This window comes from Simochromis diagramma, unplaced genomic scaffold (genome assembly GCF_900408965.1).
Source record: "Simochromis diagramma unplaced genomic scaffold, fSimDia1.1 OVJJ01000402.1, whole genome shotgun sequence".
Taxonomy (NCBI): Eukaryota; Metazoa; Chordata; class Actinopteri; order Cichliformes; family Cichlidae; genus Simochromis; species Simochromis diagramma.
The window spans coordinates 6,775,284-6,798,880 of record NW_024386972.1 but is presented as its reverse complement, the minus strand read 5'-3'; the positions used below and the strand labels follow the sequence as shown (position 1 = coordinate 6,798,880).

Sequence of the window (23,597 nt, the reverse complement as noted above, 5' to 3'; positions counted from 1 at the left end):
GGCCGTGCATGCCCACCTGACAAGCACGACAGCCTGGGGATATAACCGCAGGGATATTCGGCTCACATGGAGTGAGGGGCGGAACCAGAGGATGTGACGTCCAGCTCGGAGAGGAGATTGTACCATGTCTCGTAAACGCTGCTCGTTAACGTTGATGTTTGGTGGGGATTACTGCAAGCAGCGGGATGGCCGATTGAGCGCATACGGTGGGTTAAAGTGAACGGAAAGCGGAACAGCAGCATTTAAGAGTCACAACACGGGGGCAAGGCACGCCTACAATGGATATAACCTTTGTATTATTTGCTATTATTTCTACGCTTCTCGCCATTGTGGTCGCAACGTCGTTTTTTAACGGCTCTTCGCCTGTAGCAGACTTTGCAAATGCGCGGAGTTATTTCGGACACAGAGATGGTGTGACCGGAGGATTAGATCAATCCGGGCCGAAACAGAATGGCCATCTACCCGCTAAGAAAAAGAAGAAGGAGGCGGACGACTGGTGCGAAATCAGCGGGAGCTCACACGATCACTGGGATGTAGTGAAATCTGTGCTTTCTGTAAGTAGCCTGTCTGTAATCATCTACATCTGTCATTTAGTGTAAACACAGAGGTCTGCGTAGATCTCCCACAATCTGTTTCACAACTATCCCTCCCACTGAGAGACTCAAACCCAAGTATAGAAGCTCAGAAAAACATTTAGATCCTTATTTCTATGATTCTCGATTTAAAATGACCGTAAACTTAACGGTTGTGTAAAAAATGCACTAATTCTGATGTATTAGTGTTTACAACGTTACATGTGAATACAATATCAGTACTGATGCATTAACGTGAAATCAGAATTTTAAGGTTGTAGCTTTTCCTCACAAAGATGTTTTACCTTCTTTGTAGACAGCTGCGTATGTCAGCTGATTGGACAGTATTCAGTATAAATTTTGATAAAATGCTTACTTGGAGCCAAAGTTGAATCTCAAATGTGAATAATAAAGGTTTCTCTTATCATAGTAGGTGTATCATTCCTGATAGTTTTTGGCAATAATTCAAAAATAAGAGATGATTTGATCAGTCAAGAAAATAAGAAGTATAAACTGTACCTAGTGGTAGTTGTTTTTTAACTTAATAAAAAAAACCAACTACCACTAGGCCCCTCATTTTGGGTCTGTGTGGGAAATCCAGGATATGCTTACTGAGCGTGTAAATTCATCAGTGACATCACTGTCTGTGAGGAAAACATTGAAAAGTATGGTATGATTCTCCTCATTTATCCCTTAATTATCTAACAGGAGGAAGCACACTCCCACCCTCAATCTGAAGAACTGGAAACCCTGGCTGATTGGTCCAGGCCTGGATCTAGGAATACAATCTTAGAGGCAGAGTCATCATCCAATGCTTCATCAGGGACAGGCCGAAAGTCGCTCATTGGGCTTTCTGATACAGAGCTCCTAAAGTGTGCTTTTTCTTACCCCCAAACTGAAGGAGCATCAGAGAGAGCGGGGATGAATGGTATGCACTTTTACTCACTTGGAAAGAGCAAAATATTTTAGATTTCCTTTTTTGTTTTGTTTTTTGCCGTTGTTTGTTTGTTTTTAATCAAAATTTGATCTGTTTCAGCAGAAAAGGTGGAATCAAATGCAAATAATTCCTTGAAGTACGTCCCAGGAAAGGCACGATCCCACCACTTGGAAAAGATGATGACCAAAGAGGAGCTGGAGGAGGAGCAGAGGTCAGTGAAAACTACAAATATGAAAACCAGTTTCAAGGCTCAGCCTATAGAAAAAGGCCATTTATTAATCAGCAACAAGCAATTATTATTCTCCAAAACTGTCCATCATGATACTTACCTGTACACAACCTGGTGACCAGAAATCATTTTTATTAAAGGTTCCGTGCAGAACTTTTGATTGATTTAACTGCAGTCTTTAACATGGCACAGCTAGCACTGGTTTGAAGCTGACCACCCCAGCATGCTTGAAGGTGTTGTTCGGAAACACAATCCAAAGCCACATCCATTTTTTTTGTGTTTTGCCTGTATGTGGAATCTATGTCTTTTAAACAGAAATCAGGCTGTTAGAGCGTTTAAAGGTTCACGTTTAGTGGCTTGCACTTTATTCTTAAAGCATCATAAAATGTTTTCTTATGGCAAATAAACTTATAAAAAACATCTATTTATAACATTGCAAATTAAAATCTCAGAATTGGATGTCATCACTCCTTAGTTTAACATTTGTAACTCTAAAAACAATCTTAACTAAATGTGTGTTTTTCATCTATTTTGCTTTTTCAGCGCCCTCCTCCCTCTAACCTTATCTACGCTGCCTCACGTGTGGTTGTGCTTCTTTAGACTGACACTCTGAGCCTTCCATCTTTAGCTCCTGTATCACTGCACAGCTTTAGGCTAGACTGAGTAAGGCGAGATTGAGTCTTTGCCAGGCATTAGCTGATGGATGAATGGCACTCAACTTTAAAAAAAAAAAAAACATTTAAAGTTTTTTTTGTTTTTGTTTTTTTAGCACTGCTGGGTGAAAAATAAGTTTTTTTTTCTGCATGCCCTACTCTTATCATTGCAGGATATACTTCATCACAAACTTTAAATGTCAATAATCCTGAAAAAGGATCAAACTGGTTAAAGTATGAGTCATTCTCACCTGCTGGCCCCAGAAGAGTTACTTTCTGGCCACTGCATGAAAACTACTTCAAACTTGACCTCAGCAGTGTTTTCTGACTAATCAGCTCTTTATGCTCCAGTGGCCATTAAGCGACTGATATAAACGTGGAGCGTTGCTTACCTGATCACACTCTTACTCCTCCTGCTGCCCCTTTATTCCACATTAGATGTGTGATCCTCAGGTGTCACAACAGGTGTTGATTGTATCTCCAGTGTTTGATCCTTCCAGGAATTTCCTCTCCTCTGCCACACGGTGGAGTCAGTGTAATGTAACACAAGGACCTGTGTAGACAAGCAACCCCAGTCATCTCATAAACTATTCAGCAATCAATTATAAGTCATTAAATATTAGTCAGTCTGAAATGATACAAAGTGAGATTGATGCTGGTAATGTAGTTTTTATTGAAACAATTTTCTTTGTTTTTATAACTTTTACCTATTAGAAGTTCACAGTTTTTTCTGCTGTTCCCTCCTTTCTCTTAGTTGTAGTCGTAGTATAAGTTTTGCAGTAAAAATGTTGATGCTTATAGCTCACATATGCTGGTCCAGATCAGTTGATGAGTTTGTAGCCTTGTAGGTTTTTGTTGTGGTTTATTTTCACTCTAAGCAAATTTCTGCGGAGCCAAAATTCATGACTAAAAACCATGGGAGGATGTTCATTCTGCCTATATGTGTCTAGGTTGGGAGCAACAACAAAAGGAAACAGGAAGAAGGTGCCATGTTCTGGCCTAATGAAAATGGAAGATTTACATTCATTTTACAACTATTGCTAGCCTGAACTGACTATTTGTGTATTTTGCACATGGTACCACTGCTGCATCCCAGAATGCAAAGCATATGGGATGACTGGGGGAAGGTAAAAAATCTCAGATTTGCAAATTATATGGTAGCTGGATTGGATTGAGGTCTGATCATGTTCTCACCATAAACAAACTGCTCTGGAGATTGTTTGGAGCTGAACAGAGACCCCTATTTCCAGAGGCTCTTGTTGCAGTTGTTTTATTCTTCACTCTAGTCAGATTGCTAAAACTAATCAAAAAATTAAACTGACTTAAAAACTGCAGTTGAGAACACCCTACAAAGCTTTTGCGCTCTTCACTATATTAGAATTGCTACAAACTTTCTGCAGAATCATAAATAAGATTAAACAACCCTGCAAACTATTGATAATTTTGCTTTAATGACTTTTTAGTCCTTCCATCTGGTAAATATTTAAGGACCCAGTCCCACAGACCAATCAACAACCGTCTGGTAACAAATGGTCGCTGTAGGAAAAGTGCCCTGACTGATTCTGAAGTGGTGACTAGAGGTTGCTTTCTCGTGGTTTATGAAATTGGTCATAGAAAATGTTTATGGTTCAGCAAGCAGATTGCTTTGGGCACTCATAGTTTGCATGAAAGATGCCGACTTGTCTGCAAACACTTGCTCACTACTCACACTCAAAGAAATGCAACACCTGAAAAGAAGAAAAGAAAGAAAAAGCACTTTTTAAAACATGTTGATTGTAGATTGATTTTTTTTTTCAGATCAGCTCACCACAACTTGCCACGACTCAACTCGGATCAGTTGGTTTTCCATTACAATTGAGTACCACATAATGTGCATGGTGGTCGCTATAACAAAGGTGGACGTTGAGGCAATGATATATCTGCTGCACCGGATTATAAGGCGTACTGTCAATTTTTGAGAAAATAAAAAGGATTTTAAGTGCGCCTTATAGTCCGAAAAATATGGTGCCTCATTCCTGGGTTTCAAAAATGCTGGTTTTGATTTTCGCTCTCATGGCTCATGAAGTGACACCACTAACCAGCCAATCGGTAGCATGCAGTCTGATGACTTCACATTTTGGTACATGGTCAGATCGCTTGCAACCCCTGCTGAGCAGGTACTATTTTAGTACTGGTGTTGGCCAGAGGGGCCGATGGTGCGATATGGCAGCCTCGCTTCTCTCAGTCTGTCCCAGGGCAGCTGTGGCTACAACCGTAGCTTGCCTCTACCAGTGTGTGAATGCGAGAGTGAATGAATAGTGGCATTGTAAAGCGCGTTGGGTGCCTTGAAAAGCGCTATATAAATCCAATCCATTATTATTATTATTATTATTATTATTATTATTATTACCTAGTGCCATGTGCTGTGATGTAATGAAAATTCCTGAAAACCATGGCTAGTTGAACCAAGTAGGTAGTAATGGAAAAGGGGCTAATTACTTCATTTCCATGAATTCTTTCCATACTACATGGCGCCCCTTGTGGCAGATCTGTTTGCAACGCGCTCTGAGTTCTACGCTCGCTTCGACACCCTCAACATCAACTATCACAGAGGGATTCTACCAGTGGAGGCAGCACAGAGCTCTTCACTCACTGTGACATCGACTGAGTTTTATACAAGGTTCTGAGGAGGACTAACCCCTGAAAAGCAGCCAGCCCTGACAATATCCCCGGCTGTGCTTTGAGGGTCTGCTCTTCAGAGCTGTGGTGTTTACAGACATTATCAATTTGTCCCTCACCCAGTCAGCTGTGCCCACATGCTTCAAGTCCACCACCATAGTGCCCCTCCCCAAGAAAAAAAAACATAACCTGTTTGAATGACTTTTGCCCCATCACACTCACTTCAATTGTAATCTGTTAATCAGGGGTCCCCAATTCCAGGCCTCGAGGGCCGGTGTGCTGCAGTTTTTAGATGTGTCCGTGATCCAACACAGCTGATTCAAATTGCTAAATTACCTCCTCAACATGTCTTGCCGTTCTCCAGAGGCAAGAGACCCAGGGTGAGATCTAAAACCTGCAGGACACCGGCCCTCGAGGCCTGGAGTTGGGGACCCCTGCTGTTAATGTTGCCATCCACACAGCCCTGTCACACCTCGAAAATAAGGATACCTGTGTTCGAATGCAGTTTATAGACTACAGTTCAGCATTCAACACCGTCATCCCAAACAGACTGGTGGGGAAGCTGTCTACTCTTGGACTAACACTACCCCCCCTCTGTTGCTGGGTCTTGGACTTCCTCAAAGGCAGACCTCAGTCAGTCCACTCCTGTACACCCTCTTCACCTATGACTACGTCCACTCCAAGAGCAAGACCTCCTCCATTAAGTTTGCTGATGACACAACCATCGTCAGGCTGATCACTGGTGAAGAGGAGACTACTTACAGGGAAGAGGTGGCCTAGCTGGTGTCCTGGTGCCTGGAAAATAATCTTTCCTTAAATGCTGAGAAGATTTAGGAGATTATTTTTGACCCAAGGCTGAGGAGAGACCAGCACGCTGCACTACACATCAACAAGACTCGGGTGGAGAGGGTGAAGACCTTCAAATTCCTCTGCACCCTCATCAGTGAGGATATCACCTGGACCCATAACACACGGCAGATCACCAAGAAGGCTCAACAACAACTCTTCTTCCTAAGGAAGCTGAGAAAATTTGAATTGAACTCCAAACTTCTCAGCAACTTTTACAGGTGCACAGTGGAGAGTATCCTGACAAACTCCATCATAGTGTGGTATGGGAACAGCACCACTCAGGACAGAAAGGCTCTCCAGTGTGTTATTAAAACAGCACAACTCATCTGTGGAGTACCTCACCCACCACTACAGGACATTTACAACACTCATTTCAGGAAAAGGGCACACACGTCAAGGACCGCACCCACCCACAGCACACAGTGTTCACACTCCTGCCATCTGGCAGACGCTACAGGACTGTGAAAGCAAGGACAACCAGAATAAACAACAGTTTCTATCCACAGGCCATCAGGCTACTGTCAAACTTTAATTATCCATAAATGTAAATTTGCCATTTTTTACATTTATATTAACCTGTAAATTTGGAGTTTTTGTACATATCTTTACATATACACCTTAATATTGCATACTCTGTATATATTATCACTGTGATTGTGGTCCAACTACTTGTACTTTAAATTCTGATTACACCCACACATAAGCTACATAAGTTACAAGTGCTACAAAGTCCCGTATTACTTATTTATGACTTTCTTTTAGTTGTGTGAAGGGAACCTGCAATGTATGAATGTATGAGTTTTATTGCTCTGCATAACCATTTGTGTTTTGCGGTACACATGGCAATAAACTTATTGAATCTTGAATACTATTGCCACATGAGGCCTAGCATTGTTGTGGACCAGCTGGAACCCCAGATCTACTGTATATGTGTAGGATCCTACAATGTGTCCAAGAACTTCATCCCAATACCTAACGGTAGTCAGGGTAACGTTATCTAGTCTACAAAGGTCCATGCCTCCCTGCATGGATATGCCTTCCCAGACCATAACTGACCCATCCTCAAGTCACACATGATGAATGATGTTACAGGCAACATGTTGTTTTCTTAAGCTTCTCCAGACCCACAGTGTGAACCTCCTTTCATTTGTGAAAAGCAAAGGGCAGCGTTGGTGGACCTGCCAATTCGAGTATTCTGTGGCAAATGCCAGTTGGGCTCCACATTGCTCAGGCCACCCTCATGAAGCATGTTTCTGATTGTTTGGTCAAAGACAGTCACACCAGTGGCTTGCCAATTTTTGGGGTTCTGGGAATGCTTATACTGTTCCTGCATCCACAACGGAGCAGATACAGGTCCTACTGATGGGTTAATAACTTTCTACGGCCCTGTCCAGCTCTCATAGAGTCAATCGTCAGTGGCCTCCACCTGTAAAACCATTCCTGTTTTGAGTCCTGTGTGTTTTTGTTATTTGAGTATATTATTGAACTAAATAGTGTAAATAAAGTCTTTGAAAGTAATCCAACATGTCCAGGATTGTTTGCATTTTTCACCTCTCAGTATTTCTTTTGTTCTTTTCTTCCCAGGGTGCAGCATGAGCAACTGACTGCAATCTTTCAGCTACTGAAAGAGAACAAGGAGACTTTTGGGGAGGTGTCAGAGGGAGACATAGAGGAGCAGCTCCGACTCTACTCCATCTGAGAGCCCTGTCGTGTCATAGATGCTCACTACGACCGTTTATTCTTAAAAACTACTAAAAAATTTCTCCAGTACACCAAATGAACTTTTTTGCAGTATTCAACGTGGCTGGACAGTGCTCTCCCAATTTTCTGATTTATTGTGTTTTACTGCTTTGATTTTGTTGTTCTGACCACCTGTCATCCACATGAAGGGAAAACCAAACTAGACTGGATCAATTCTCACACTGAGCAGGTTAATATATGAATGAATCCTAAAAGAAATTAAAGGAATGCTGTTTATTTTACTTTTAAAATATATTGCAGATATAAGTGATATAAACTCTGAGTTATGTTTGTTTCTGAAGTTGGTTGTCTAATAAAACACATTGTTGCTAATATCTGTGTGTGTGGCTTTGTGTGTCTGAATATATTTGACTGCATATCTGTCCGCAAACTGTGGTGTAGCCCAGCCCAGTCACTTCAGTGAGAGCGTGTCAAATTTAGAAGGAAGTGCATACATGTGTGTTTAATTGAACAGCAAGCCTTCACTTGACAGCGATGGCATCACAAATCTCCAGGATATTTGCATTGCTCCTTATAATGACAGTTAGTTTTGTGGTTTTGATTCTATCCCAGGAATCTTTATCAATAAGGTAATTTTTTTTTTTTCATATCTATCTATGTATATCTATGTATTAATTTGCTAATTCTGAATTTTTTACTCCCTTTTGTCCTGTTGCTGTTGTTGCAGTTGGACAACTTTCTCAGGAAAACATGAACTCAGATGGGAAAGCATTTCGTTTGATATTAAACTCTGGGGACAGAAAGAAAAAACAGCTGTGGCTGAGACTCCAATACCTCTCCTCTACCAAGGAAATTTCACAAAGGCTCCTCAGTGGGATTTTGATGATGTCTATAACCAGGATGCCCCACCTAGACCAACAGTAAGCATGCTAAGACACAGTATGACAGAAACAGCATAAATGTAGTAATTAACTTGATGGGTGTGGGCTGGCAACGCTTGTGCTCAGCCATGCAGTCAGTCTGCTTTCACTTAATGGTTTCACTCCTTTAATTAAAATACATAATTCTTAATTATTCATCAAATTTCTGTAACTGTTGTGTCTGTTGTTTCCTCGGGGTATAAAGCTTTCACAAAATCATTTTAACCTATTTCACAATTTAATATTTCTGTGATTATCAGACATGTGCCCAATCACTGCGAAACTCTCAGGATGAGAACTTCAAGAAGGCTTTTCTTCCCAACATACGTTTGTTTCTGCACAAGGACGACATTAACATGAGCGAGTGGAATCGCCTTTCACATTTTAACAATCCTTTTGGGTTTATGGAGTACAAATATGATGGTAGGTAGTTGTGAAACTGATGCCAGATTAAATATCAGTATATATGTGAGCTTGATCAGCAACTAAGTAATAGATTTTTTGTTATTTAATTTCTTCTTCCAGTTTCTGACTCCTGATATTATAATAAAGACAGATACTGTTGGTGTTAAAAAATATATATTATGGCACCTTTAAGCAGTGTTTTTTGTGTCATCTACAGTTTTCTGTAGTAAAAAGTTCCTGGTGAATCAGGTCAGAGCTCACCAAGGATTAATTAAATGATGAGTTAAAGAAAGTGAAGTTTGAACTTGTATTAAGACACATGAAATTATTCATACAACACTAAATTAAGATACACTCAAAGCCAGTGTTGGTCAAGTTACTTGAAAAAAGTAATCAGTAACTAATTACAGATTACACTCCCCCAAAAAGTAATCCCATTACTTTACTGGTTACTTATTTTCAAAAGTAATTAATTACTTAGTTACTTAGTTACTTTTTAAAAGCACGATTTACAACCTGAATAGGTGATAAAGCGATAGATCTTTCAGCCCAATTCTACTTTTTCTGCATAATCCATCATATAAAATGTAATCAAATGGAAAAGTCTCTTTTTAAAACTTGTTTTATTAGTTTTAATCTTTTAACTTTATGCATCAAGCAAAAATTTAATTATATGCAACATTCTCTGACTGGAAGAAATTTGTTTAACATTTAAACCTATTTTCTGCAACACTCCATCTTGATTTCCAGGTTAAGTACTTATGCTGTGAGAGGAATTATATTGAACTGGTTAAGTTCCTTAGATAATACTTTTCAATGTGTGCAGTATTTAGGTAACTCATCTGAAAGAATGAAAATAGAATGTGGGGTCCTTCAAGGTTCTGTTTTAGGAACAAAACTTTTTTATATATAAACGACATTTGCAGACGACACAATTTTTTATTGTTCTAGAGAAAAGTTGAAAGAATTGGCTAAAATTATGGTTACTGAAAAGTAAAAACTAAAAAAATGGTTTGATGTAAATAAGTTATCGTTGAATTTGGCAAAGACAAAGTTTATGATATTTGGAAATCATGTAAAGGAGGAAGAGGTAGTATCATCTATAGATGGAGTATTGATCGAAAGAGTTACAGAATTCCATTTTCTGGGTGTAATAGTGGATGACAAGTTAACATGAAAATCTCATATTGAACATGTTTTAAAAAAGATGGCCAAAAGTATTTATATCCTGGGTAATGCGATATATATATTAGATTACAAGGCAATGCAAATATTAGATTTTTCATTATTTTTACCCTGAGTTATTGTGTCGAAGAATGGGGGAATACATAGGCGACTAATATAAAACCATTATACTTATTACAGAAGAGAGTGCTATGAATTATGCATGATGTTAAATGTATGTCTGTACTCATGTCTTTCTTTTCGTTTGCAGAAGTGATGGCTTCAGTGAAGCTGATTCCAAAGCCAAAAGAGCCACTGCTCCTCCCAAAACCAGGGGGCGATGGCTGTGTTCACTGCGCTGTGGTGGGTACTGCGGGAATTCTGAACGGCTCAAAAGTGGGTGCAGAGATCGATGCTCATGATTACATTTTTCGGTACGTAAGAGGTACAAAACAAACCTGTTGTTAATATTCTTTAAACTGAAGGGAATTGTAAGGGTCAAATGTCTCAAAAACTCATTGCAGTTTGGTGCAGCGCACAGCAATCACTTAGATTTGATGTAATCTCTAGGGGCACACAACATTCAAAAATCCAGAAATATATACCTAGTATATATCAAGTGTGTATTTCTATAATATGTGTTCTATAATATTTCTTCAATCAGTGATGAGTAATAAGGTTCTAGCTTGATTGAATGCTTTCTTCTTCTTCTTTTTTTCTCATAAAGCAACAAACTATTTATCCAGGTTAAATGAAGATCTTCTAATTTAGTGAGATGCCATTTCCTCTCCAGCCTATGAGTACTTCTGATTTGAGGCTTTTTTCAGAGGAGCCTCAGTATCCAGAGTCTTACGTAGTAAATATGTAATACTATTAATAAGATGATCAACTGTGAGAGTAGAGTTCAGCTGGCTGCTCTGCTCTGTGGTGGCACAACGACTTGAGGAAGATAACAGTGGAGGAATTATATCCTTAAACTTAGTTACCGCACTTTCAGAGAGACGTCTACTGTGACAGATGCATTAGCCCCTGCTGTGTAATGCACTATTGTAAATTTAAACGTTACTAGGAAACGATCAGACAAAAGAGAGTAATATTGTTCCATTTGTCAGAACAAGATCTAGAGTGTGAAAGTGGTGAGTGGGTTCTTTTATATTTGATCTGAGCTGAGCATTAAAGCAGATAAATGTCTGAGAAAATCAGAAGTTCTGAGTAAGGACCAGGTGGCTGAAATACAGTACAACAATGAATAAAACTTTTTTTTTTTTAAATTTTCTGTCGACTTATGCAAAATATGTGTATATATATAATTATAGATATATATATATATATATAGATATTAGATATATATATATATGTGTGTGTATATATATATTAATATTAATATATATATATGTATATATATATAGATATATAATATATTATGTGTGTATATATCTATATATATCTATGTGATATACTATATATATAGTCAGTACTATGTGTTAATAATCTCTATGATAATATGTGTATTATATATCTTGTCTCTATATGTGTATCGTATATCTGTTCGACAACTATATATAAATTGTGATGTATCTCTCTGTTCTTCTACTCTACGGTATATATATGTTAGTATTATATATCTCATATATCGCTATTTCCTCTATCTCTACATATATAGCTCTATACTCATTCGCTCTATTCTCATCTACACTATCCAGAACTCTACCTACCACTCCACCTATAATATCTCATATACTCTATCTCTCTCTATATATACTATACTATATCTATATATCTATATATCTTATCTCTTAGGGGTGCAACGCTATTTCGTATCGATGAACCGTTCGTACAGTGCTTTCGGTTCTTGGACGCATAGGTATCGAACCATACACATTTGTAATTTATTTTATCAACTTTCCTTCTGACGATGCTGTCTGTGTTGAGCGCTCAGTGAATCTGCGTTCGACTACTCCGCCTAGGCTGCACTGTCGAGCGCAGATCCACTGAGCGCTCAACACAGACAGCATCGTCAGAAGGAAGAGCGCAGGGCAAGCTAGCAAGACAGAAGTTAAGCTCTCTTTGCAACATGGACCTCCCCCACTCTCATTCAGATCTGGCGTTTGGAATTATTTTGGTTTTCATGTGACGTATGACCCTGAAGGTAAGCGAGTCATGGACTAAAGTAAAACAGTATGTTGGATGTGCCATGCAATGCTCAATTACATGGGTGGGAACTAGTGTGTTAGCGCAGTTAGCTCGTTAACGTGTTGGCCGTCTAGCCCCATGCACGGGCGATCGGCGGTAGCTCGTTAACGGAGATTTGCCGTGTTGTGGCGTTAAGGTCATTTCAACGAGATTAACCTGAAAGCACTAGTGGGAACACAACGAATATGACTGCACATTTACGCCGACATCATCCTAGTGCAAAGACAAAAATAACAAGCATGCTACTAACTTTAGCCGAGTCATTTAGACAGCTGTTAGCACATGATTCTCCTTATGCTGCTGAGAATATAGCCCAGAAGAAGCGGATAGTATAGCTTTTATTTTGGAAAGAGACATTTCTCTGTAATAAACTCTCTTTTCCAAAGATGAGTGATTCCTCAATCAGATACAGGGCTTGCAATATCGCTAGCCCGACGTCCTGGAGCTAGCGATTTTTTCAGTCGGGCTACCAAAATTATCTCTTCCCTGCCCGTCGGGCTATTGTAGGAAGGAAAAATATATGTCAATGCTTTTGCATTCTTTCAGAAATGTAGCTGGGTAATTATGTCATTGGCATCGGTGAGCCACTGTCAATATGTGACATATTGCAATCGCGTTTGAATTTGCGCTTGTTTTTTGCTTTCACTTTGCAATCGTGCGAACTGTGTATAGAGAGCGACAGCACTGATCTGTGAGTGATGATAATTTGTGCACCAATTCCTCTGACATCGTCTTATTAATCGTTAGCTTACTATGCAAACATGACAAGTGAAATCTCCCGCAGCAAGCTTAAACATGTGAGAGGTTGATCGCGCAGAGAATCGCTGAGCTTATGTGAGTGCGTGTGTAAAACCAGCAGCATATATATTTTAGTTCTGCTGAGCCAAATAAGACAGGTCAGGGTGAAGAAGTGACAGCCAAAGAAAAGCTTACCACAAAACGGAGAAGTTATGACAAATCAGACTATAAGGCAAAAAGAAAGTGCAGCTTTATGGTTTCATGGACAAAATAATTTCTGTGGCTGCAATATGACGAGCTAAATAACCAGGGCTGCACATAAGTGGTCCGCAGGTGCGCATTCGCTGTCAAAATAAAAAACACGCACAAGGGTTAGGGTTAAATTTAAAAACTGTACCTTTGAGTTAAAATATATATTTATAATTTTAATAAATGACAAATTAAAAAGGCATGAACATTTTTTTTTTGTATCGAAAAAATATCGAACCGTGACACCAAAGTATCGAACCGAACCGTGAATTTTGTGTATCGTTGCACCCCTAATATATATATATATATATATATATATATATATATATATATATATATATATATATACACATATAGTATATACTATATACTATATGTATATAGTAGCCTGCACCCCCCAGTCAGTTTATTGTCACCTTGCTGAAACAAGAATTGATATTTATAAGTTTTTAATTTAACAGTCACAAATAGGTCATTCAAGCTATATGTGACCATTTAACATTTATAGCTGTATATTTTCATCATATCTTTCTCATTATGTCTTTCTCCTCCTTCCAAGGGATCTAATTATATCCCTGGAGAAAGGAAGAGTTGCTTGAAATAATTATAAGTCTCTGTGTAATCACTTTTTAGCTATGGTCCTCTCCAGATGCCAAAGCCTCTATCCATAAAGAACAAGCTGAACCAGCTTAACCATGGAATCACTTAAACCTAATGCTCACCGTTGTCGCAAGTCTGATTTCAGCTTGCTGTCCACCCAATGATTTTTGTAATATGGCACAAGTGTGCAATCATTTTGGTCTTTACCAACATTTTAATGATCTATTAGTACAGGAACTCACAGATTCATCTCAGAGAGAGATGCTTCAACAGTTTTCTGGAAAAAAATGCAAATTCTTTGCTTCCTCTGCTCTTATACCCATGCTGATGTGGAGGTCTCTTCCTGAATAATATATATATATATATTTTTTTTTTTTCATGTTGATAGGACAGTGAAAAGAAGACAGGAAAGCTTACACTGGCCCAGTGTGGTGTGTCCCACACCCTTACATGAAATCCAAAGAAAGAAATAGACTTTCAAACTCAAATGAGAAGCCAAGCAATTACACTCACAAAACTTGTTCTTACCTCAACTCTTAAGGAAGTGAAACAAGTAGAAAGAACCGACTTTATATGAGGAATGCCAAGATTACCTATGAGTTCCCAGACTGACTGTTATTTCCTAAGCCTAAACAACACCAGCTATTGTCTGAAAAGATCTCTTACTGGCATGTGACTCAGCTGTACTGGTAAATGACACCCCCCTCTGGTACTCCAGACTAGAAATATGAATCACATCAGTCATCAAACAGACCTAATATTCATGCTATTTGTGGAACTGATTTCGAAATGGATGAGAACACTAAAAAAAAGAGATTTTAGCCAGTGACTCATGGAAAATTTATTTACGCCATAAGTTTCACCTCTTTGAATGGAAGTCTGTTAGATTTTTTTGGTACCGCAACCTACTAAACAATGGCGCTATTGCAGCTAATTAATATTATGCTGATCCTTATTTCCAGTCTTGCATACAACTAGACGGCTTGTGGATGAGGCTTTTGTACTAACACTCCTGAGATATGAGCACTTAGTGACATCATACAGGGTCAAGAGCTGAAAAACTAGTTTGTTTCCCCCACTAAGTCAAAATACTGGGAAAATTACTCAAAACTGACAAAAAGGGTTATTAATAACTAGAAATTAATATAGAAATTAATTGCTGAAAACATTTTTTATCGATGTAAATAAACTTGCATTAAAAAAATTCTCTTGTACTTTATGGGAAGGCATCAAGGAAATCCTTGAACAAATGCTGCTATAAGACAGAAACTAAGGAAAAGCACAATAAGATGAAAGGCATATCACACCGCTTTCAGTGTGAATGCTGTCGCTTGAACTATAGTGACTGAACTTGAACATTACAATTAAATCAACGTAAACTGAACCAAAGATCAACTTTCTGAATTGTGTCTGTTTGGCAGGATGAACGGTGCCGTTATCAAAGGTTATGAGGAAGATGTAGGAAATAGAACATCAGTGTACGTTCACACAGAGCACTCCATCGCCGCATCACCTTATTTTTTCGGGAAGTATGGATACAAGTCTGCCCCTCATGATGAGGTACTAAAGCTTAGACAGGATTGTGATACTTCTTATAATCTCCACAAAATAAAGATGATTACTCTGCATAATTTTTCTCTTGGCAGGGAATAAAATATGTGCTGATTCCTGAGGGAATGAGAGATTTCCGATGGCTTGGGGGTCTTTTCAAAGGACAGCAGATCTCTGGTGGCCAATTCGACAAGGAATGGTGATTATCATCTGCAGGAAATTGACTGAAAGTTTTGATGTATGCTCATTGTTAAATTTTTAGCTTTCATTTGTGATTTCTCATTGATGTACATGACTGTTACATACACTGGTTATTTTTCTCTTTCTTTAACAAATTTAGATTTTCTAATTGCTTTAAATTGACATTAGACAACTTTTTTAAGAGCAGCTGTGGTTTTGTCTAGCTAGTAAAAATCCATGGCCACAGCTCCCAGATGTCACTGCTGAGTGCACCAACAACCAAGTGAGAGACGCACAGGTGTCTTGCTTAACAGATTCAAATGACAAATACACTCTTGAAACACCCAAAACAACATGAAACTTGGGTTGTAATCCACTTTGGTTTTAGGTTTTAATAGGGAATTTAAAAAAAAGAAGAAAAAACAAACAAAAGAAAAAAAACTAATAATATAAATTATCCCTCCTCTCCCTTGTGTTTTCACCTCACCAGGCCAGGGACCTACTATTCAGGGCAGTACAATGAGAGCCGATTCTACGTTCTACACCAGGACTTCCTCCGATACGTGAAGAACAGGTCAGTTGTTACCGGAGGTAAAAATAAATAATTAGATAAAAAAAACACACACACACACAAACACACACACCAAAAACTGAAAAACCCCCCCAAAAAAACCCAACATTAAAATACTAGATTTTATCCTATTTAAATATAATAATGACAAATAAGATGCTTACATTTGAAGGTAATGTCGAATTGCCAAAATGGGTAAAACGACATTAGGAAGCAAAAAATAATTATTTTTATCATTCATGGAAAGCAGAAATTTTTTCCAAGCCAGTAAATTATGAAATAACTAATTAAAAAATGTAAAATATCTGGACCACGCAATCATCATAAAATATTATTTTTGGTGATTGAACTCAAAATCATTTAATTGTTATAAATCCAACAATCAAATATTTGATCATTTACAGCCAACAATCATTTACAGCCTTTCCTGGAGCTATTTTAACTTAAAGGTCAGTGTGAAGGATGCAGTGTTTCCTTACTTGTCAGTATTTTTTTTCTTCTTCTTTTTATATGTTTGGTTTGTTTTCTGTTCATTTTCCATTGAAGCTTTTTTTATCCGCAGGTTCCTAAAGTCACCTAATCTGAATAAAAGATTCTGGGCAATAGTCAGACCAACCAATGGAGCATTCACTCTCTTCCTGGCTTTGCATACTTGTGACACAGTGAGTTAATATTACCTTTACTTTATCACCTTTATGGGTGGCTGTAGCTCAGGTGGCAGAGCAGGTCAGCCACTAATCAGAAGGTCGGTGGTTCGATCCCAGGCTACCTCCTGGCTGCATGCCAAATATCCTTGGGCAAGATGCTAACCCCATGTTTGCCTACTGGTGGTGGTCAGAGGGCCCGGTGGCACCAGTGTCCGGCAGCCTCGCCTCTGTCAGTGCGCCCAAGGGTGGCTGTGGCTACAATGTCGCTTGCCATCGCCTGTGTGTGAATGGGTGAATGACTGAATGTAGTGTGAAGCGCTTTGGGGTCCTTAGGGACTAGAAAAGTGCTATACAAATGCAGACCATTTACATTTCATTGTGAGAGTCACAGATTTCAAAGCACACAATACAGGCACTGAACCCCAGAGCAGCTCTTTCCGTCTGTATCTGGAAGTCCCACAGGATCTTAGCTCGGTCATTCTCCACCACCCTTGGGGGCATCTCCCATTTTGACCTTGGGACTTCCAGGTTATACTCGGCACAGATGTTCCTGACACTCACCAGTCCCCGGCCCCCTTCCTTCCGCTTAGCGTACAGCCTCAGGGTGCTGGACTTGGGGTGAAACCCTCCATGCATGATAAGGAGCTTTCTTGTCTTTATGTCAGTGGCTTCTATCTCCTCCTTTGGCCAGCCTATTACCCCAGCAGGGTACCTGATCACGGGCAGGGCGTACGTGTTGATGGCCCGGATCTTGTTCTTACCATTCAGCTGGCTCCTCAGGACTTGCCTGACCCTCTGCAGGTACTTGGTGGTTGCAGCTTTTCTAGCGGCCTCTTCATGATTCCCATTCGCCTGCGGGATCCCCAGGTACTTGTAACTGTCCTCTATGTCTGCAATGTTGCCTTTTGGTAGTTCAATCCCCTCAGTTCTGACTACCTTCCCTCTCTTTGTTACCATCCGACTACACTTCTCCAGTCCGAACGACATTCCAATGTCATTGCTGTATAGCCTGGTAGTGTGGATCAGTGAATCGATGTCTCGTTCACTCTTGGCATACAGCTTGATGTCATCCATGTACAGGAGGTGGCTGACAACTGCTCCGTTCCATAGTCGGTATCCGTAGCCAGTCTTGTTAATGATCTCACTGAGGGGGTTCAGGCCTATGCAGAACAGCAGTGGGGACAGAGCATCTCCTTGGTAGATCCCGCACTTGATGGTGACTTGTGCTATGGGCTTGGAGTTGGCCTCTAGTGTTGGACTCCCCAGGAACCTACGCCAGGATCCTGTTTGTGGACTTCAGCTCTGCCTTCAATACCATCCTTCCAGACCATCTCCGAGGCAAGCTTTCCCAGATGAATGTGCCTGATCCCATCTGCCGGTGGATCACTGACTTCCTGACGGACAGGAAACAGCATGTGAGGCTGGGAAAGAATGTCTCGGACTCCCGGACCATCAGCACCGGCTCCCCTCAGGGCTGTGTTCTTTCTCCTCTGCTCTTCTCCCTGTATACTAACTGCTGCACCTCCACCCACCAGTCTGTCAAGCTAATCAAGTTTGCAGATGACACCACCGTTATTGGACTCATCTCGGACGGGGATGAGTCTGCCTACACGAGGGAGGTTGAACGTCTGGTGTCCTGGTGCAGCCACAACAACCTGGTGCTGAATGCCCAGAAGACAGTGGAGATTATTGTGGACTTCAGGAAGCACACAGCCCCACTCCCCCCCATCATCCTGACTGACACCCCCGTCACCTCTGTGGACTGATTCCGCTTCCTGGGTACCACCATCACCCAGGACCTGAAGTGGGAGCCCACCATCACCTCCGTCATTAAGAAAGCCCAGCAGAGGATGTACTTCCTGAGGCAGCTGAAGAAATTCAACCTGCCAACACGGACGATGATGCAATTCTACACCGCAATCATCGAGTCCATCCTCACCTCCTCCATCACCGTGTGGTACGCTGGAGCCACTATCAGGGACAAACAGAGACTGCAGCGTGTTGTGCGCTCTGCTGAGAAGGTGATTGGCTGCAGACTCCCATCTCTGCAGGACCTGTACACCTCCAGGACACTGGGGCGTGCAGCTCGGATCTCAGCTGACCCTTCTCACCCTGGATACAGTCTGTTTGACCTGCTCCCCTCAGGCAGGAGGCTCCGGTCCATTCGCACCAGAACCTCTCGCCATAAGAACAGTTTCTTCCCCTCTGCTGTTGGACACATGAACAATAACCATATGACTGTTCCCACCACTAACACATGACCCTACGCTGTGTTCACTGCATCATTCCATGTTTGGCACTGATCACCACCTGCACTCATGTATATATCATGTATATATCTATCTATCTACTTAGCACTTTTAATTCTTATTCTCATTTTTATTTTCATGTCTATTTAAGCTTAATTTATAACAGTATTTATAACAGTATGTTTGCACTGAAGCACCGCAGCAATTTCCTAATGTTGTAAACCCGCTCAACATTTGGCAATAAAACCCTTTCTGATTTCTGATTTCTGTACGCCACATCCCCATTGAGTTCCTGATGAAGGCTCTTAGGGTCCTGTTGACCTTGTACAATTCTAAGCATTCCAGTATCCAGCTGTGGGGCATTGAGTCATAGGCCTTCTTGTAATCAATCCAGGCAGTGCACAGGTTGGTCAGTCTGGTCTTGCAGTCTCGGCTGACTGTTCTGTCTACCAGTAGCTGGTGTTTTGCGCCTCTGGTATTCTTGCCAATCCCTTTCTGTGCCCCACTCATGTATTGACCCATGTGCCTGTTCATCTTCGCCGATATGATGCCTGACAGGAGCTTCCATGTAGTACTGAGGCAGGTTATTGGTCGGTAGTTGGATGGGACCGGTCCCTTCTTGGGGTCCTTGGGGATCAGGACCGTTCGACCTTCGGTTAGCCATTCCGGGTGTCTCTCGTTAACTAGCAGCTGGTTCATTTGTGCTGCCAGACGCTCGTGGAGTGCAGTCAGCTTCTTCAGCCAGTAGGCGTGAACCATGTCGGGCCCTGGTGCTGTCCAACTCTTCATACTGGAGACCCTTTCTTGGATATCTGCCACTGTGATGGTTACTGGACCCTGTTCAGGGAGGTCGCTATGGTCTGCCCTCAGATCCACTAGCCACTGAGCATTGCCATTATGGGTTGCGTCCTTCTCCCATATGCTCTTCCAGTATTGCTCCGTCTCCAGCCTTGGTGGTGCTGTTCTCTTATTGTTCCCTTGCCACTGAGAGTACACCTTTGCTGGTTCTGTGGAGAACAGCTGGTTTATTCTCCTGCCTTCTATCTCTCTGGTGTACCTCCTCAAGCGGCTGGCAAAGGCTGTGAGTCTTTGCTTGGCAGTTTCCAAGGCCTCAGGTATGGACAGTTTGCTGTATTTCTTATGCACCTTCTTTGCCGCACCTTTCTGCAACTCCGTTAGTTGGCTAACCTCCCTCCGTGCTATTTTGATCTTGCCCTCTAGCCTCCTTCTCCATGGAGGGTACTGCCCCTTGTGGCTGTTCAACTTGTAGCCAAGCATCTCACTGATCACTGCTGCCGTATTGTACATCAGCTTGTTAGTGTCGGTAATCGTGGTTGTAGGTATTGTCCGTAGTGGCGGACGATATATACATATATATATATATATATATATATATACATACATACATACATACATGAATGAATATATATATATATATATATAACACACACACACACATATTTCTGATATTTTTTTAATGTTTTTAATGTTGACTGCATGTATGTATATATAGACATTCTGCTGTAGATTTGTGCTGTGCATGATCCAGATTGATCCTGTATTAAGGTATTCTGCAAACTATGTCTTGAAAAGTGCTGTACTAAAATATTTTTTCTCTTTCTCTCTTTCTGTATCCTCAGGTGGATGCATATGGATTCATGACTGATGACTACATGAAATACTCCAACTACTATGCTGAGAAGTACATTAAAACAAAAGTACATTTCTACGCCAACCATGACTACATTTTGGAGAAGAATACATGGAAAGATCTTCACAACAGAAAAGTAATAAAGCTGTATCAAAGAACGGAGCCAGAAACAAAGACAGAAACCCCGGAGCAACACTGAGTTCCCTCTTAATGACAGAACCCGCACCACTGCTCTGTTGATATTCAAAGCTTGTTTCAGGCAACACGTTGGTGCAGTGGTTAGCCTAAGAAAGTCCTGTGTTCAAATCCACCATATCGCCAGGGACTAAGATCCAGCCCCCCTGTGACCCTCAACTGGATAAGTGGAAGATAGATGGATGGATGGATAGAATGAAGGTGATCTGATTTGTTCTAATTTGTTTGGGATGTTTTGCCAATCCTAAAGGGGTCCTCAGTCCAGTATATAACAACATCACAAGCAGAAATCTTTAAATTAAAGACATTGAAACATCTTGTCAGCATATAGGTTTATTCCATGGGACTTTTTGAAGAAAAAAAAAAAAAAGAAGTGTATGTCTGTAGGTTATTTTTTATATTATGAGACAACCTGATTGCTTTTAGCTGAAGGTAAAAGGACTCCTCCAAGGTTTATAACTCTAAACTATAACTAAATTGTCTCAAGGTTTAGATTTATTTATTTATTGTCATTATGTTACAAGAACGTAACAAAAATTTCAGTGGTGCCCTCAGTGATAAAGAAAATACAAAAAAGATCAATAAATAAGATTAAAACAGGGCAAAAAATCAAAAAGTTAAATGGAGAAGACTTTAGCACTCTTTAGAGTACATGCATACTGATATGCAAAGAAAAGTTGATGATACTGTAAACAAACACGTATGGATCAGTATTTAAGATTTGACTCTCATCATCCACTGGAGCACAAATTGGGTGTCATCAGGACACTACAACATGGAGCGAACACCATCCCCACAGTTACAGTGGCCAGGGAAGCAGAAGAACATATCGTGATTATCCCAGCTGGACATTTGTTAAAGCTGGGAAGGCGCCTAATGAAAACTTCAGCCAATCCAGGAGAGAAAGACAACCGCTGACTGAGCGAAAACCCTTAGTGATCTCTTACGTGTCAGGAGTATTGCAGCAGTTGAGACACATTCTCTTTAAACTCTTTGGATTACAAACCTCAAAACGCACTGCACCAAAAATTGGCCCACCCCAAGGATCAGGTCCCCTGACACAAACAGAGTAACATAGATTACGTTGTTAGGTGCCAGGAGGATTGTCATGATTCATCTGTCGGGAAACCCGACCTGGCTAAGCAGATGGGACAACACGGAAAAGCGAACTCGTCAAGCCAGGACTCCGCAGTCTATTCACACCTACACGCCAGTGGACACTGTCAATGATGAGGATATACACAGGGAGCAATGCTGGTTTGAGTGGGGAGTCAAGGAGGCCATTTATGTAAAAAGGGAAAAAAGTGAAAAGGGCAAGACATCTTTTGTATTTATTGTTTCAGTCTTCTGTTGAGTTGCCCCACATTATTGTGTGTTCCCTTCTTTTTCTGAGTCTCCTACTGTTTGTTACTATTTCCATTCCCATTATATCCCAGTAAATCCTTAATTTTTGCTTTCAGTTTTTTGATAGCGTTTTCCCTTCAAAACACTTTTTAATTTCTTATTCAGATATTCAAGTAAATTCAAATAAAATGTGCAAACAGCAATAGCACTGTCGAATACTGAAAGCCTCAGCCAACGTTTTAGAAGCCTGAAATCCCCTCGATCACATTCCTTTTTGCAATTCAAATAAAAAAAGAACTGCTCCCTTCAGGAGTCAAATCATCAGAACCACTTTGTATCGCATCCTTCACTATCTTACTACAAGTAAAAGGTGGTGTCTGTCAAACATGGCCAACATGTTTGTTCTGTTTGTTTTTTCCTTATTGAAAAATCGTTCGATCACCCCCTTCTTTGAATGCATGCAACCTAACCTTTTCAAAGTAATAGCTTCAATGCTGGATTCTTAACACGTACATTTTCAGATTCTGATACTATAACAATTTGCATTTTATTTTAGTAAATATTTAGTATATTTTTGTTACTGTACAATGCAATGATAGTGTTAAGTTAATTAATTAAAAATAAAATGCTCAACTGTACTAAATAAGTACAGAATTACTTATAAGCAGGGTTAATTGTTTTTAATTGTGTCAGAAGCACAAATAATAATATTTGTTGTCAAAATTGATCAAATCATATTGATTTCTTGAATATGCTTTTTTGTATATATACAACTGCTGCAATCCCACTCTAATTAAAGGAATTCTATACCAAAAATACTGCAAATGTAACAGTTATTCACTTGACGAGTAACTCAGGCAGCTTGAAACACTAGATTTATTTTTGCATAAAAGCACAGTGTGGATAAACCGAATCTCTTTTAAAGGGGTAGTTTTAAATGAAGTTTAACGAGAGAAGAAATTATTTTTAACTGACTGTTGCCTAAAGGCAGGTGTAGGTTTTTGGATTGGCCTAGCGAATCCTTTACTGCCATCTAGTGGTAAAAACTAATATTTCATATAAACATGTTGTTAACAGTATCTGCAATATATTACACATATATCCAACATGTCCGTATTTCTCCAAGGGTTTTAATGATGAAGACAAATCTAGCATCCTTATTTTTCTTTTATCCTACATTTTATTCACTCACTTGTTGCCTCTGGTGAAAGTTTAAAGGTTACAATGAGTAAGGAAATACATAGAATGAATCATGAAATGTAAACAGAGATGTTGTGACACGCTTAAATGTTCTACTTAGTTCATGCTATGCTTCATAAGCAACTGAGCTGGTGAGTGCGG

General features: G+C 40.1%; 1 protein-coding gene and 1 long non-coding RNA gene across 3 annotated transcripts; one reads left to right on the top strand and one right to left on the bottom strand.

The window, feature by feature from the left end:
- The first annotated feature begins 99 nt into the window (after window positions 1-99).
- Window positions 100-22,043, top strand: LOC120737923 (alpha-N-acetylgalactosaminide alpha-2,6-sialyltransferase 1-like). 2 transcript variants are annotated; one of them, XM_040038859.1, is made up of 12 exons: window positions 100-554; window positions 1,281-1,500; window positions 1,612-1,720; window positions 7,483-8,228; window positions 8,327-8,519; window positions 8,780-8,942; window positions 10,360-10,522; window positions 15,290-15,428; window positions 15,515-15,618; window positions 16,090-16,173; window positions 16,733-16,832; window positions 20,707-22,043. In XM_040038859.1, exons 4-12 carry the CDS (start codon window positions 8,134-8,136, stop codon window positions 20,914-20,916), a joined length of 1,251 nt encoding a protein of 416 aa, XP_039894793.1. In that variant the 5' UTR covers window positions 100-554; window positions 1,281-1,500; window positions 1,612-1,720; window positions 7,483-8,133; the 3' UTR covers window positions 20,917-22,043. The 2 variants fall into 2 exon arrangements, with proteins under 2 accessions (XP_039894793.1, XP_039894794.1); XM_040038860.1 differs by having other exon boundaries at window positions 1,609-1,720.
- LOC120737926 lies at window positions 1,543-4,543 on the bottom strand. Its single transcript, XR_005696874.1, has 2 exons — window positions 3,099-4,543; window positions 1,543-2,944 (listed from the first exon to the last, which is right to left on the bottom strand). It is a non-coding gene; the product is annotated as an uncharacterized LOC120737926 (long non-coding RNA).
- Window positions 22,044-23,597: the final 1,554 nt, after the last annotated feature.

Bases quoted from the DNA above. Each gene is read 5' to 3' on its own strand.
- LOC120737923 (XM_040038859.1), top strand. From the start codon at position 8,134: ATGGCATCACAAATCTCCAGGATATTTGCATTGCTCCTTATAATGACA. The intron at 16,174-16,732 runs GTCAGTTGTTAC...TTTTATCCGCAG, and splicing joins CTCCGATACGTGAAGAACAG to GTTCCTAAAGTCACCTAATC. The intron at 16,833-20,706 runs GTGAGTTAATAT...CTGTATCCTCAG, and splicing joins CTTTGCATACTTGTGACACA to GTGGATGCATATGGATTCAT.